This window comes from Hippocampus comes, unplaced genomic scaffold (assembly GCF_001891065.2).
Source record: "Hippocampus comes isolate QL1 unplaced genomic scaffold, H_comes_QL1_v1.1 scaffold111, whole genome shotgun sequence".
Lineage (NCBI taxonomy): Eukaryota > Metazoa > Chordata > Actinopteri > Syngnathiformes > Syngnathidae > Hippocampus > Hippocampus comes.
Window position 1 is genome coordinate 1,816,942 of NW_017805698.1, and position 16,035 is coordinate 1,832,976.

Below are 16,035 nucleotides of genomic sequence, written 5' to 3' on the forward strand. Positions count from 1 at the left end.
ATGTGCCCCGTGAAAGTAAATCAGGAACTTGGAAGATCCTTGCTAAAATCTGTACCGAAATGTCAAATTGTCACGTGTAATAAATCCATCCATCCATCCATTTTCTAATCCGCTTATCTTCACGAGGGTCGCGGGAGTAACGGAGCCGATCCCAGCCTTCATCGGACAGTAGTCGGGGTACAACCTGAACCAGTTGCCATCCAATCATAGGGCTGTGTAATGACGAACGCTGAGATTTTTGTAATAATTTTCTTACCCTCTTTACACTCACTTGAACAATAATTGAATAAACTATTGTAGTTTACCTGATTAGGAAGCCATTAGTTTGTTGCTTGCAAGTAATAATGCAATGACACGATTAAACATTTTGTGGTTTCCCGGTCATAACGACCCTCAGAGGAAAGACGTAACTCCAAAGTGGCCTGCGGCAGAAATGAGTTTGACACCCCTGTTGGAGAGGTATAGCTTTTCAAACAACTCTACACAGTGCAAAAGGTCATCCTTTTACCATTTTAGTGCTGTACTTTGTCCGTCCTTAGAGTTACTTAGATGACAAATAGCATTCGGTGAGTATGATTTTGCACACATTGTACCAAAAGTAACATCACATAAGCTTTCTCAGATTTAAAAAAAATATATAAATAAATAATGATGGGATTTGCTCATTAGCCTGAGCCAGAGTCTAAAGGTTCATCTGTGATCGGCGGCCAGATGGAGTGAAGCAGGTTGGCTTTTTTTCGGATGAAGAACTTCATTGAAAGGTGTCTCAAAATCAGCGGGTTGGCACGTGAGCTACATCTGACACGCTAGGTGAGGATGGATGGATTTCACACGCCATTATCATAATAGAGACAATTACAACAAAACGGTGCTCATGTCATGTCATAGTTTGAGATGAGCTGTGAAAATGTATTTATCTTCTGCGATAAGACGCCAAGTAGCATAGTTCTTGAAGAGAATTAGCGTCGGTGTGTTGAGGTTGATTATCTCAGTGACTAATACTCTGTCTCTTGGTGGTGCGCGAGGGCCCAGTGAGGACCGCCTTTAATGAAGCCTGAGCAGGTGCTGAAAACGCACTGACATCGGCAGGGGATGGAGGGGGCGGGGGGGTGTTGAGGGTAGTGCATGGACAAGAATTTCTGATGAATTTCAATTACTGAGCTAATAAAGCTAATGAGGTAAATGAGCAGCCAGAACACATTTACCAGCTAGCCCGAGACATAACCTGAGATGCTTGACATGTGTTGTGTGTGGATGTGGAATCACATCATAACCAAAATGTTACCTTTCAAAGTCGGCCATCAATATTAGCATGTTTTTGGTGAACGTTAATGCTCATTCGTGTTTTTCCCTATTAGGTGTGTCTGTTGTCTGAAAGTTAAGTCGTTGTGCCCTCTGGCGGGGAGCTTGTGAAACACACAGATGCAGTTTGCGCCATTCTTGCACGTGCACCGCCATCTGCTGGCTTTCAGGTGCAAAACAGTTGCTTTGGTCAAAGGGACTCTTTTACACTGTAAATCGCGATCGACAGCCAAGTCGATGGCGAGGGGGGAAAGGAAAAACAAACAAACAAACAAACAAACAGTCTCTGTGCATGTTAGTAATATACTTTTTGTACTGCAACCTAATCATCCTATCGGTCTCACTTTCACAAAAAGTATTTAAAAATAAAATAAAATAAAGCAGATCAACTTTAACTTACGGTGGTGTGTGACTTGGGGTCACCAGAATTTGTTAGCGCTCAGCAGTCTGCGATTGCAGCTTACGATCAGAGCTGTTGCGCTATATCTTTTATTTTTATTGTCATTCATAGTGTGTTTCATCTGCATTTTACCGATGGATCGTTCATCTTAGGGGCCTTTATGGCTGTTGTTCATCATGGGACGCGTGTGCGGTAACAGGTCGATCGCGGGAGGTTGGTTGATCGAAAAGTAGATCTTAGGTCAAAAAAGTTTGGGTACCCCTGTTTTAAAGGATCCAGTCGATATGTGGTCGATATCTGGGATGCCCAAGCCGGGTCCTCAAGATCCGGTTTTAGATCCATGCCTTTACTTATGCCTCAGAGGGTGTGTTCGCTGGTCAACAATAGACCGTCCTACACAGCAAGCAGTCATTGACTCATCTTGTGGCCTAACAGTTTATAGTGCCACTCTTCCCATTGAATGAGGCAATCTTTTGTGTGGAGAGATGGAAAGACATTGTTATAAGCAGACAAAAGGTGATGCCTCAAGCCTCATCCCCTGTCTTAGAGTCAGACATAAAAGGTTTCTTTCAAACCAGCGGTGTTCAGAATCTGTTGCCGAATGCCCCTTCTTCTGGATGCAAACAAACTGACGATCTTGCACCCGAAGAAGCTGCCCACTGATGTTATGACATGCATCTTGTGCAGCGGCTGCTTAGTCTCTCCAAAGTAGATGTCTTATTATGGAATTATGAACAGTTCAAAATAACAGTCAGAGTTTGAACAACTCTTTAATTTCATGCAAGAAAGAGAAACAAGGTCAGGAAAAGCCTATTAGAACAGCAGAAATCTATTAGTGTTATTCAGAGGCAATTAAAATGTAGAAAGGCATGCGGTGGCTCCCATTTAACTATGAGTTTGAATGTGGTTAGTTATTCTGGATATATTCCCAATTAGAAGAGCATGCACAGGCCTTATTTCAGATGTTTTTCTTTACATGCCCTCTCTAAATTTATGTATTTTTTTCAATTGAGTTGTACATGTTAAATGTACATGGTTACACAAAAATACTACTTTATTACTGAAATACGGTTTAGTTTAGCAGAGTGCACTACATTCAACTGAACACTTTTTGCAGACTAAAAGCGGATAGGGGCGACAGGTCAGTTTTCTTTTTAAGTGAGCTGATTAATGGTGCTTATCACTCCAGAGGACTAATTCAAGCATGCACAATCATACAACTCAAACAATTGTCGAAAAGTATCTTGCCATCTTTTTCAGTGCTACACTTGCTCCTGATAAGGTTCAGTATGTCAGCTCTTATTTGTGGCGTGAACGACTGGTAAAAATCATCCGTTTCGGTAAGGTAACAAAGCAGACGCTGTCCGGTCTCGCTGTTTGGATCAAAGCACTCGGTGATGTCAAAGGTGGTGGGAATGGAATACTCTTCGTATTTCAGACCCAGAGTCTTCAGGGAGGCCAGGACATCTTCGGATGAGCGATACCGAGGGGTCTCCTCGTCCTCCAGCTCCTCTGAAGTCCTCCACAGGGTGTCCCAGCTATGACCGGCTGTATCAACGTAGTCATTTGAATTAAAATTCAAAGTTACAGCATCAGAAGAAGCATTTTTCAAAGAACTCTTTTATTTTTCTGTCCAAGCAACAAGCAGCTGTGCATTAAGAATGTAGTTGATCTATGCTGATTCATCTGCTTGTGAGCTAAAATGGTGTCTCGTTTTTTAATTTTCTTTATTTTATTATTATTTTTTTAATTTTGAAGGCTGTGTATTTTTTTGTCTGTGTGGCGGAGGTACTGGAAGCAATGACACTGACAATTAAAATAAATATGAACACCACAAGAGGTGACACATGACAGTTACTCGGGGCCTTACTTTTTTCTATTATGATCACAAGGCTGCCGTTCTTCTTGAGAATGCTGTGATAGAATTTGATACTTTCTGTCAGGTCATCAACGAAGTAAATCATCTGTCAAGTAGAGGATTGAGAGGAATACAGTATTCACTTCACAAAACAACAGTTAAAATTTGAATTGCTGTTGGGATATGGTGTAATAATTGTGGTGAAATTGTTCGAGGAAAAATGTACCAAAAATTGTGGGCTGAACTAACCGTAAACTATTTTTACGTTACAAGAAGTAAAATACTGTACGTCTCTTGAGCAAAATCGTTTGCCTCATTCGCTATTTCCTGCTTCCTCCTCTTGGAAGCTAAACTCTCTTGAGTGCTCCAAATAAATCCAAGCCGCTAAAAAAACATTTCTCTTTTGCTAAATCCTGCATGCAACAAACGTCATTGAAATTTTGTAATAAATGAACTGATTGGCTTCCCATTTTTTGCCTTTAAAGATAAATATCAAATCGTAATTGAAAAAAAACAGCAAATTAAGTTGATTAAAAAAAGACAAATTCCCATCATGAATACATAGATACAGACGAACAGAAAGACAGACAGACTGATAGGTAATACCTGAATCAGGTGAATGAAGTCATATTTCTTCACGTCTTTGATTTGCTTTCTGTAATCCTCACTTGACATAACATGCCAAGTGAATGGAGTCTTCTGAAGGTTTTCAGTCTTTGCTACCAATGCTGAAAATATAATACAGTAAGAATCCAACCATCATAAAAAAAATCACTGTTTATTTGAACAGGTGATTGGACAGGGGAAAAGGAAATATGGACAAAATGTTTCCTGTGATGCGATTGAAGGTTGAATGTTTTCAGTGTCAACATGGGCACTGATTCAAAACACACATCGCGGCTCCATTCAAATGTTGTGTGGACTCATATTAACTATTTAGAAGAAACTTGACGAGGTGCACAAGAAAAAAAAAAATGTACAACTTCCTACATCTAAAGCCTCACATTGTGTTGCCCGTACCTTTGAAGTTGGCAAGCAGTTCAACGCTTCCATCGACAATGTCGACGGTGATTGGAAGAGTGGGAAAGATGGACTGTAAGAGAGACAGGATCTGGACATCCACCTCGCCTGCGCCCAGTCAAGAAATAAGCTCCTTAAAGTGAGCTTGCATACAGGATATTAAAAGTAAATGAGGTTACATTTATGAAGCATCTAGTCTGAATAATTTGGAATAGCACATGGATTCTGTTCATTGAATATATAAAAAAATACAATAAAAAAAGAATGTGACGACACTGTGAAATGCTGTTAGAATTGTGTAGTCCTCATTTGGTTCCCCGGCTAAACTTGAGCTGACTCTGGGCGAGAGGCGTCGCGTATGCTAAACTGGTCGCCATCCAATTGCAGTCATCACATTTACAGTCAGGAAAAAGTGAACAGGTGCTGTATATCACTCGTCACATACCTCCACCACTTCCCACACCGAGAACAGCCAGCTCGTTTTTATCTGCTACCATTCTGCACCAAGACACAGAAAAAAAAAAAAAAATCATACACTGTATCAAGTTACGGATACAGTGTATCAAAGAGAATGACACCATTTTGTCACAACTGATCAATCAAATGAACAGTGGAATGTCAGTCAGGTTTTAAAATTCAGTAAATGATTTTACTGCTCATCAAGCAGGTCATTTTGGTGTAATAAATACATGTAGGCAGTATTTTTTTCATGTGCAATATATACTTTAGTTATTGAAATTCAGAGATCTTCGAGACTGAATTTTTTAAACAGTAGATGTGTGGATAATCGATATCTAGGAGAATCAATGTTTGACCTGTTCATTTCATCATGTATGAAAGCCGTTTTGGTACCTCTTGAACTCCCCTGGGAGGTGCTCCTCGAGAAAACGGACAACAGCTGTGTGCTCGTCCGAATTTTGCAGATAGAACTGAAAAACTCGGGCAGCACTGCCCTCATAGATGGTTGACTTGGTCTTTGCTGCCATAATTCTGAAATGCATTAAGATAACAGCATGGCTGTACAGCATCAGAACAATCTTGTAATTCAAAATCTTATTGCATTGATCACTCCTTTACCTTCCCGCTCCTCTGTGTCGAATACCAGTTAGGTCAGTCGTCTCAGAAGAAAACTAATCATTTTGGAATAATTCAAATAGGCAATTTCAAAATAAAATCCAGCATTTTCATAATCATACATCCATCCAATTCATGCATTCATTTGGTGATTCGCTTATCCTCACAAGGGTTGCGGGATTCCGTAGTCATGTTTTCAACATTAAATTAAGGCTAAAATATGTCATTACATCATATATTCCCTTTTAATGTTTACGGTTGAATTATATTAAATAAAAGCAGACAGTAAAACAAATACACACGAAACACGCCGACCAGGTTTTACCGGAACCCTGAAAAAAAAAAAAAAAACTTATCAGGCTTCCGGAACCAAGTTAAAACTGTGTTACAATGGTAACGGCACATTGAATAGTATGCATAGGCGGGTACATTGAATAATACACTATGCATATGCCCTTACTGTGTACATAGCGCATAATTGTAAACCAGAGGGGACACACACACACACACACACACACACACACACACACACACACACACACAGAAATCTGACATTATGCCGTCAAACCATATGCCAGTTGTAGACTTGTTACACACCGTTACACAGTGAAGAAAAGATACATTGTCCAATACCTCCCACAACTGTAATCTTCCTTTAACGGAAAGAATCTTAAGTGAAGACATGAAACTCTTGCCTTGACAACACTTTCAATTTAGAACCTGGTAACTTGATGATTATTATGACGATTCGTTTTGGTCAGGGGTCGGTAACCCAAAATGTTGAAAGAGTGGGAGCAAAAAAACAAAAAAAAACAAACAAAAAACAAATATATCTGGAGCCGCAAAAAAATAAAAACCTTTTCGAAGCCTTATAATGAAGGCAACACATGCTATATTAACTATATTAGCCTACTATCAAAATGACTAAGTTGGCTAAAAATACACAATGAGCCTTCATGTTTAAACGTTTTTGTTTTCCCTCCCGACAGTGGATCTGGAGAGCAGGGGTGTCCAACCTTTTTGCCCGAAGATCTACGTCCGAAGAACAACCAACCTCCCGCGATCGACCCGTTACCGCACGCACGCGCATACTCGCACACTTAGACACGCATGCCATAAAGAGCAACGGCCAGAACGGCCGCTAAAATGAACGAGGCATGGGACGCACTTTTGCGGCTTGTTAACTATAGTACTCGTGAGCTACGCGTAGCTCACGAGTACTATTTAAAAATGCTTCTCTCGGCTCTCCAGATTACCATTCTTTGCCAGTACCCTCGGTAAATTGTACCTGAAGCGCTGTTTTTTTTAATTTTATTTTTATTTTATTATTATTTTTTTACAGCAGCCACCTGATTGACATCCCGCCCTGCTAATAGAGACACTGAAAAAAAACGACGAGTAACATTTACTTAAATAATTCTCGCAAATATTTGCACTCACTTTAAGTAAGTAAATGTTATTGCTCATATTTCAAGTATGTCCTACTCATCATAGTAACATTTACAAGAAACTAAAGATTATATGGAGGTAAATATTAAGTAACTCTTACTCAATTCAATTATTAAGTGTCACACTATAATGAAGTAAAATGTAATAATTGCAATTGGGTTTCATACATTAAATAATTAAGTAAAACTTAAAAACACGAAATGATTACCAATAGGAAGCAAAAAAGTAATTGAAACTTAATTATACAGAACTCTTAACTGCATAAATCTAAGTATTTGCTATTAAATGTGTTTAAATGAATGTTACACCAAATATTAACTTTTCCAATGGAATGTTTTATTCTCAATATCCGTGGCATACATAAATATGGCATCTATATAGAAATAAAATAAGTCACAAACATGGAGGCTGGGTATCTTGTAAATATGACATAATTATCTTGGAAAGAGACATCGACTGGATCCTCTCCCACAGCCTCTTGGACCACCAGGATTTTGAGGGAATCCTCAACTCCATTACTGCAGTTTTCCTGCCTCATGCAATTAACAAGAAAAACAAATAGAACCGTTTCAATCGTTTGAACTGGCTGACATCTTTCATCAATAGCCCACAATCATAGACTAGTGTCAAATAAGCATGTTTACCATGTTAAATTATACAATGCATCTGGTCAGTTCACAGACTATTCCAATGTAATAGTAATGTCCATATTCAATACAAGTCCTAGTCATCGGTTCATTTAATATATAGTATAGGCTCTGCGCATGTATGCATTTCAACTCCCCTACTTTCTGAGTTGTGGGGTTGAATGTTTCCTGTCTAGTAATATTAGATGAATTCATTCATCTCATGTGCGACACACCTTTGGAACACCCATGGCACCCCTGATAAATACAAACGAGCTTCTTGCCTGATTCGGAAATGCCTGAAATACAGTATATTTAAAATCCTCCAGGCTGTGAAGCAAACGTTGTGTATACAGTACAAGTGCTTTTGTCACACCCTCTAAAAACACACTGGCCAGTTTCTTGCTTTACAAGATGAGTCACGAGGTATTCAAAATACTGCTTCTCTGAATGAAAACAACACAAGTTACAAATAAGGCACGAAAAAGAAACGGTTTGTTCTAAGGGCACACTTTGGGGATGATCTCAAAACAGATGAGAGTGAAGTGCACTCCAAACCTTAATGGAACAAGGACAATGTGAGTACAAGAAGGGTAGTGACTGGCATTGACTGGTGTGAAAATATTTCAATTTATAATGTTTAAAGAGCTCAAAACAAGATTAAGTCCTAAAATTGCAACGCTTGCATGGCCATGTCACAGCATAGTTCAAACCAGCCAATCTTCATCTAGAGGCCAAGCCGTAAAAACAAAATTGGTGGAAATCATGTTTTATACTCACCAAAACTGATTAGACACAAAGAAACCTGTAAGAAGAGAGAATAATATTAAAACAATGGCCTGTGTTTGAGTGGAGGGTTGTTATGTATTATTAATACTGTTATGCACTTACCAAAAGACTAACTGCAATACATTGACCAAACCTGAAAGAAAATACACAAAATGTATCATATTAAACAACATTAACTAATCATATTGGCTTATAACTTGATTTAAGATAGGGCTCTGTTTTATCAACGAATTCCATTTTTCCTACACTACATCAAGATATATTGAGAAACGATTATGCTCGATATTAAAACAGGTTGCCTCAGATAACGTTAGCTAATTCTGCTCAGACACATCGAAATAATTGTTAGCCATACGATTAGCAAACCCATTGTTTCCTTGTGGTCACACCTGCTCTTCCTAAAAACTCCTTGGGACACACCAAACACTTCATTGATAGCCCAACAGTATAACAAACAAATTAATATCAGTTTAGCTGATTCGTGGTAAGTTAACATTAGCAAGCGTTACTTGAGGCAATGGCGGCAAAATGCCATGCTATCCATTTAGCTAAATAACACAGTCAACATGAAGACATATTACCAAAACAATACACATCACATTTTTAAGATATATTTAGACAGGATTATGTGCGATGGTTAAGATGGAAAACAGATTGCCTCAGGTAACGTTAACTAATGCTGTCCAGACACATCTCGCGTGTTGGTCAATGAGCATGCGCACACAAACTGATTCCATTTAAGTAAATTATAGTTTGAATTTGTTTGTTTTATGCATCATCTCTATTTAATATAATAATAATTGTGTAAATATTATGAGTGAATTGCAAGTAAATGTTACTCTTATATTGTGGTTTATTCATTGTAGGAAAACATTGTGTAAAATTTGCACAATTATTTTAAGTTTTCATCAAAACCAAATACTTATACAGTATGTAGATATGATTAACATTTAGTAGATATAATTTACTAGAGCAAAAAGTTCATTTTTACAGTGTACGTGTATCACAGGCTATGACGCAAATCTTCGCTCACAGAAATGTTGAAATGTAATATTTATTCTCCAGAGTTTTACAGCACTGGGAAACGTTAAAAATGTTTGTGTCATGTTTACAGAAACCATATTAAAATATATTTCCCTCCCCCATCTTTTTTCATTTTCAAACATTGTTGAAAAATCTCCAGGGAGCCACTAGGGCGGTGCTAAAGAGCTGCATGAGGATTAAGAGCTCTTGAGCCGCGGGTAGCCGGCCACCAGTTATGGTTGTTGTAACATTGATTGACTTATATTTACTTTTATATATATATATATCAATATTGTTGCTTTTGTAAATGAAATTGTGCCATCAAGGTGTAAACCCCAAGGTCAAATTTTGAAACAAGAAATACTTGTGCCTTCAAGGAGTATTTTGTAAAAACAATGGAAGTTCCCCAAGTGATATTTCACAGTCACACACAGTCCCACCTAATCATACCGCCCTCAAGATGGTGCCAATAGCTCAGAGTGAATACAGTACTGTAATGCAGTCAGTTCATCCTATGTAATGCCTGTATAAAGGCACGTAACGCCATTGAACTTCAAGGATTCATCCTTTAAAGTGGAGAACCCAAAAATTTGTGGTAACCTGTGATAACGTATTGTTTTTGCCGACTGACATGAGGTTTTGTTGCCAGTCACACACAGACACCAAATAGTCATTATTCAATACCTTTAATTAAATAAACATTTCGCAACTTTGTAAACATGCTTGCTGTTAATCCAGTTAGTCATTGCATTTATTTGCCTAGATTGAAATACAATTAGTCAACATTGACAAGCTTTAATTAACAGTCCAACCGATCAAAGTCAAAAAGTCGACATTTTATCTAGTGACACAACATGACGAGAACAGGCTGATTCCAACCCTGAAACGCAGCACTGTAAGGCAGACGTGCTTAACACAATGAATGCTACAGTTGTCATACAACTTGCAATTTGATCAACATTTTTGAGGCATCTGCATAGCGCCCAAGGCTTTGCTGCTTCTTTAGCCTTTTCATGCATGCGGCACAAGAGGGAGCGATACTAGCAATGGCAAAAAAAAAAAAAAAAAGGGGGTTGGAGGGGTAAATGTGTTGATAATCCTAGAACCAAAACTGGAACACTGCGTCCATCACTCAAAAGTCACGATGATGACTTTTTTTTTTTTTTACTATTTTTGTATGTGTATGACAGATAAGATGTAAATGTGACTCAAATTAGTTATTACATATGCAGTCGATAAATGTTATATGATAGCACTTTGACCCTGGATTGGATACATTCTATTTTCATTATTTCCAAAAGAGAACATTTCATTATAGGTGGAGCAAATCACAGATTGACAAAATGGATTGTGCTCCACTCTAAATGACCTGATAAACAGTTTAGAGAGGATTACAATTTCTATACCTTTCGCACAAAATTATGCACAATTAATATTAAACATGATGAAAAGGAACTTAAGTGGCTCAGAGCTCAAATCACTTCACCTACCTGGAATTTAAAATGTATTTTTGCTTTCCACGTGTGTATTGAGTTCCAATTAACTTTTATCTGGGTGAATCAACGACAACAACCTCTAGATTGTTATTGAAGACAACTTTTCCGTCTGCTTCCCGAGAACAAGCTGGGTCTCGCAGTAACTTCAGGACATCCGCTTTGAGTTGCGGCGAGGCCGTTTGGCTGAAGTGATCCACCTCGGTGAGGAAGTCAAGCAGCAGCTCTCCGCTCTCGTCACCCTCTGTGAAACACTCGGTGATATCCATTTGAGAAGGCAGCACGTAGCTCTTGTATTGCACTCCCCCGGCGTCCAGGATGCTTTTGACGTCAGCTGTGGTCGTACACTGAGCTATTTCGCAGGCACAGATCTGACCCCTGAAGGTCTGCCACAACTTTCCCCAACCACTCTCACCTGAAAACAGACCACAGTGAAGACCAGACAATGTCTTTATCTCTACTCTCATATTCACTTTTTGATGTCCGACACAATGTTTTGTAGTCTACACTCAAAATAAAAATTTACTTGAGTGGGAGAGGAGTGTGAAAATCTCCCTGTGTTTCAATCATTGAAGTAAAAAAAGTGAAACATAATTCACTACAAACAAACAAGTGTCATTCTGGATTTTATTTAGATAATTTGGATTGATATACCGTATTTTTCGGATTATACGTTGCTCCGGATTATAAATCGCACCAACCAAAAAATGCATAATTAAGAAGGAAAAAACATATATAAGTTGCATTTTGGGGGGAAATTTATTTGATAAAATCCAACACCAAAAACATACATGTCATCTTGAAAGGCAATTTAAAATAAAAATAAAATGGAGAACAACAGGCTGAATAAGTGTACGGTATACTAACGTTACATGACTGACATGCCTGATAATGTCAGTAACGACGTAACATATTAAGAGTTATTCAGATAACTCTAGAGAACATGCTAACAAGTTTACCAAACTATCAGTTTCACTCCAAATCACTAAATCCAATGAAATCTTCATCCTCAGTGTCACTTTTAAACAACTCCCCCAACTCAGGAGGTAGATGATGCGCCTTCTTCCTCTTCTACGTCGCTTACGTCAGACTTATCGTCAATTTATCAACACAGGCCGAGAGCGCCCTCTTGTGGTTTAATGTGAAAACAACGTGAAATGACATAATCATGTGTTAATAATTTCACACAAGTCGCTCCAGAGTATAAATTGCACACTATGAAAAAAAACTGCGACTTATAGTCCGGAAAATACGGTAGTTTAAAGCTAGCAAAACCCCAAAGTTCAACCATCTCCAATCTAAGTCAGCATATAGGTGCTGTTTTAAAAAAAAAAAAAAAAAAAAATCAATGAATAGCTACGTCTATTTCCCACCCTAATATTAGAAATGAATGTAGAAATACGCTGAGAGATGAGAAAAATGATCCCTTACCAGACACCAGAATAATGAGAAGCTTCCCATTCGGGGCAAGGAGACTCCGGAAGAATGTGATGGTCGCTTCGACATCGTTGACATAATAGAGCATCTGTGAATTGTACCACAGATCAATGAGCTTCAGATTTGGATTTATGGAATGCTTAATTAAAACATAACATCAAACAAACAGATTTTCTAATGGAATAATAGATACCAAATGATGAAAGTGTGCTTTAGATTGTCTGCGGCACTCACCTGAATCATGTGAATGAAGTCAATCTTCTTTGTTATTTCCTTCAACTTCCATTGCTTCTCAAACTCGATGGCAGTCATCTTGTTCCACTTAAATATGATGTAATCCAAATCAGACTTCTGCGACAGCAACACTGCATCAGCAAATGCAAAATGTACAGTTAAGAAAAACAATATTTTGACTTTTCACTTTTCTTATTTTATTTTTTGTTTTTATATCACAAAAAACATTTGAAAAGGGGTGTGTAAACTTTTCATTTGTAAGGAATGGAAATCGACAGGACATTTTCCACCCCTTTGTAAATCCTATTGATAGAATTTTGTGTGCTCCGATTTGCATATGAATTCGAGTTACTCCACCACTGTAAGAACATAGCTCCATTGTAAGCCGAGGACCCTGTGTAAAGTTGAATAGCAACATGGGGTTAGCGGAAAGCGCAGCTACCTTTGTAGCAATGAAGCTGCTGGCTGCTCGGTTCTACAACCTCGTAGTCCACCATCGCCCCAGGGTGCTTCTGATGGAGCTCGGAGAACATCTCGAGATCAATGCGACCTACAAGCACCAGCACAGTTTCATTTTCAAACACACACACACACACACACACACACACACACACACACACACACACAGTACATATCTGATAAATTGTAATCCAACAGATATTTTTTCTACACAGAAACAAAACCATTGAAGAATTCATAACAAAACGATGGAATTAAGTAACAGCAGGGAGACAAATGAAAATATGAAACGTTCAATATTTCAAATCGGGTATCCATGGTATCCATACGCGCATTGTACATTGTCTTTTGCCAACCTAGAAACAACAACACTATTTCTAAAAAATCAGTTACAATGTTCAAAATCGCAAAGTGTGTATCCTGCTTGAGAATGAAAAACGCTCTGTTGACATGATTTTCAGGTCACTTAACTTTGATTTGTCCATTAGAGTGTGTAACATCACCACAACGGGCTGAGAGTAAATAGTTCAGGTAAATGAAAAAGACTGCCTTTGACATCAATACAAAGTAGCAGCAGCACTTGAGAACTTGGAAGTTGTGCTCACAGTGGTGAGCACCGAGGAGTAAATGAATGACCTGATGCGGTCAGATTGTCTGTGAATAAGGTTAAAGATTTTAATGACAACAAATCAGATAAATACAAACTCTTGGGAGTGATCTCTCTTTTTTATTGCTGGTAGAGCAATTAAGGACACAACAGTGTAGTTACTGATACAAGAATGTGTCCTCACCTTAAGTGACCGCTGCAGAAGTTACTCAGTTATATAGTGTGTCATTAAATGTGAGGTTGGACTGACTATAATAAAGCTATGCTTTTAAAGCGGTCTCTTACCATCACCACTTCCAACTCCAATAACATTCAGATGGGGCTTGCCGTTTCCGATGCTGTGGAGACAGAATAAATTAATAAAATGAAATTGTCAGACTTGCCAAAAATCGGGCACACTCTTTGACCCTTTTTGTATCCCACCAAGCATGTACGAACTCATCATAAAAATGCCGTATGGTAAGATTAATTATTTCTGTCACGTAGAATATCCTTCTGCGTCATTCATCACAGACTAACATTTCAAGAACATTTAAATACTGCACTTTCTATTTAATGATCTATGACAAAGGGTATTCTGAGCTAATCCAATGCAACTGTCTCTCAAGCACATGGGTTTAAACAAGTGCCACGTGTGAAATCAACCTTCCCTCATCTTAAAGCCATGTTCTTGACAATGGAGCTAATCTGCTAAAAACAAACATATCATAAAATAAACTTTATGACCACTGTTACATGGAGTACAATTGGTCTTGGTCAAGCCTTTCACCATTGAAGCTTTCGGCCAATTGTGACAGTATTATTACAAATGCAAACAAGCGTGTGAGGTGGATTACCTGGCCAAAATGTCCGGCAGGATATTGTGTATAAAGTCCTTCATACACTGATGTTCAGAGGAGCGCTCCAGAAAAAGTTGGAAGGCCTTGTGGTACCGATTATCATCGTAAACGAGACTCCTCAGTGGAGATGCCATGACACGACGTCTGGCAAAACAATAGAAAACACAATCAGAAACACCTCGGCACAATATTCGTGACACCTACAAAAGACTCTAGTAACCATTTTGCCATTATTAGAGTATATCCATATACTTTATAACAATCTACATACAGGGGATGCAAAAAGTCTACACACTGCAGTTTTCAAGGCGGGTTTTTGAAAAAAATGTAGGACAGTCTACCTTCATAAGAAAAGGCTTTCATCTTGCCAACCTACCAGATTTCATTTACGTTAATTGAATGGATTGAATTATACTTACTTAAAATAGAGTTTGTATTCAGATTTATTTTAAATTTAGTCTGTAAATATGCAGTTAATATATACAGTACCTATATTAAACAACATGTGGAAGTAGTATCAAGAGGTTTAACAATACTGCATCCGTGTGAGGATAGTTAAAAAAAAAAAGAAAAAAGATCACAGATTTTCACATTTTTCCCTATGTATAGGGGTGGCCACGGAGGTGGCCACAGAGTGACCAGAGTCAGACAAGCTGTAGCTCCGCCCCTGGTCTAACCCTACAGGTAAAGGCGATTTGGGGACATTATTGTGATTCTGGCTATTGACACACGGTCTACAAGAACAGTATGAACTAATGTTGAGTATCACCTCTCTGACAGTGACAATCTTTAGCTGGATTATTGTTTTGATAATGAATAGTTATTGTATTAGATGTTTGTATTGTGCAATATCTATACGGTTATAGGTTGGGTTATACAACAGTTTTTATGTAATTTTTTTAGAATGCAAAATTCTCAATATTTTCCCTTTGACACAGCGTTTACAATAATTATTCTGGAATTACGTTTGTATTATTACATAATTATGATTCGCTGGATTTAAGAGTGGTAATGCAAAACTCACGGTTTCTTAATGACGTCACTATTTCCTGCTTTCGAACGAATATTCACGCTGCGATCGCGTTCAGTTTGCTTGATCAATCCAGGCTATTCGTGGTGCATTTCCCGTGTGTTGAAGCATTGGTAGTAGACCGATTGCAATGCAATGTGCGGAAGTAGAACGAGAAAGAGGACGACGAGGCAAAGCACCCGTGGACAACGTGCCGGGAGGTGAAATACAGGTGCCATGCATATTGTGCATAGCACATTTCTGTTTACTTACACGCACCAATCGTGTTCAAAAAAGGGCAAATATTAGTGCACTTACTGTGTGGGGCTGTGCGTGCAGATTTGCGCAGTCCAGGCGGTGATTGTGCACTGACTGTAGCTAGTGGGGGGGGAAAAAAAATGTTCCGGTAGCCCTGT

At 38.5% G+C, this 16,035-nt stretch overlaps 2 protein-coding genes across 3 annotated transcripts; both read right to left on the reverse strand.

The window, feature by feature from the left end:
• Nucleotides 1-2,459: 2,459 nt before the first annotated feature.
• LOC109523408 (histamine N-methyltransferase-like) lies at nt 2,460-5,694 on the reverse strand. The gene is made up of 7 exons (XM_019882549.1): nt 5,658-5,694; nt 5,433-5,570; nt 5,026-5,078; nt 4,581-4,688; nt 4,167-4,288; nt 3,573-3,666; nt 2,460-3,250 (listed from the first exon to the last, which is right to left on the reverse strand). Exons 2-7 carry the CDS (start codon nt 5,564-5,566, stop codon nt 2,901-2,903), a joined length of 861 nt encoding a protein of 286 aa, XP_019738108.1. The 5' UTR covers nt 5,567-5,570; nt 5,658-5,694; the 3' UTR covers nt 2,460-2,900.
• Nucleotides 5,695-10,210: 4,516 nt separating this feature from the next.
• Nucleotides 10,211-16,035, reverse strand: hnmt (histamine N-methyltransferase). Of its 2 annotated transcripts, XR_002169756.1 has the most exons (8): nt 15,938-16,035; nt 14,608-14,754; nt 14,057-14,109; nt 13,148-13,255; nt 12,706-12,836; nt 12,466-12,559; nt 10,448-11,449; nt 10,211-10,382 (listed from the first exon to the last, which is right to left on the reverse strand). XR_002169756.1 is itself a non-coding variant. In XM_019882548.1 (7 exons), exons 2-7 carry the CDS (start codon nt 14,742-14,744, stop codon nt 11,088-11,090), a joined length of 885 nt encoding a protein of 294 aa, XP_019738107.1. In that variant the 5' UTR covers nt 14,745-14,754; nt 15,938-16,035; the 3' UTR covers nt 10,211-11,087. The 2 variants fall into 2 exon arrangements, 1 of the variants encoding a protein (XP_019738107.1); XM_019882548.1 differs by having other exon boundaries at nt 10,211-11,449.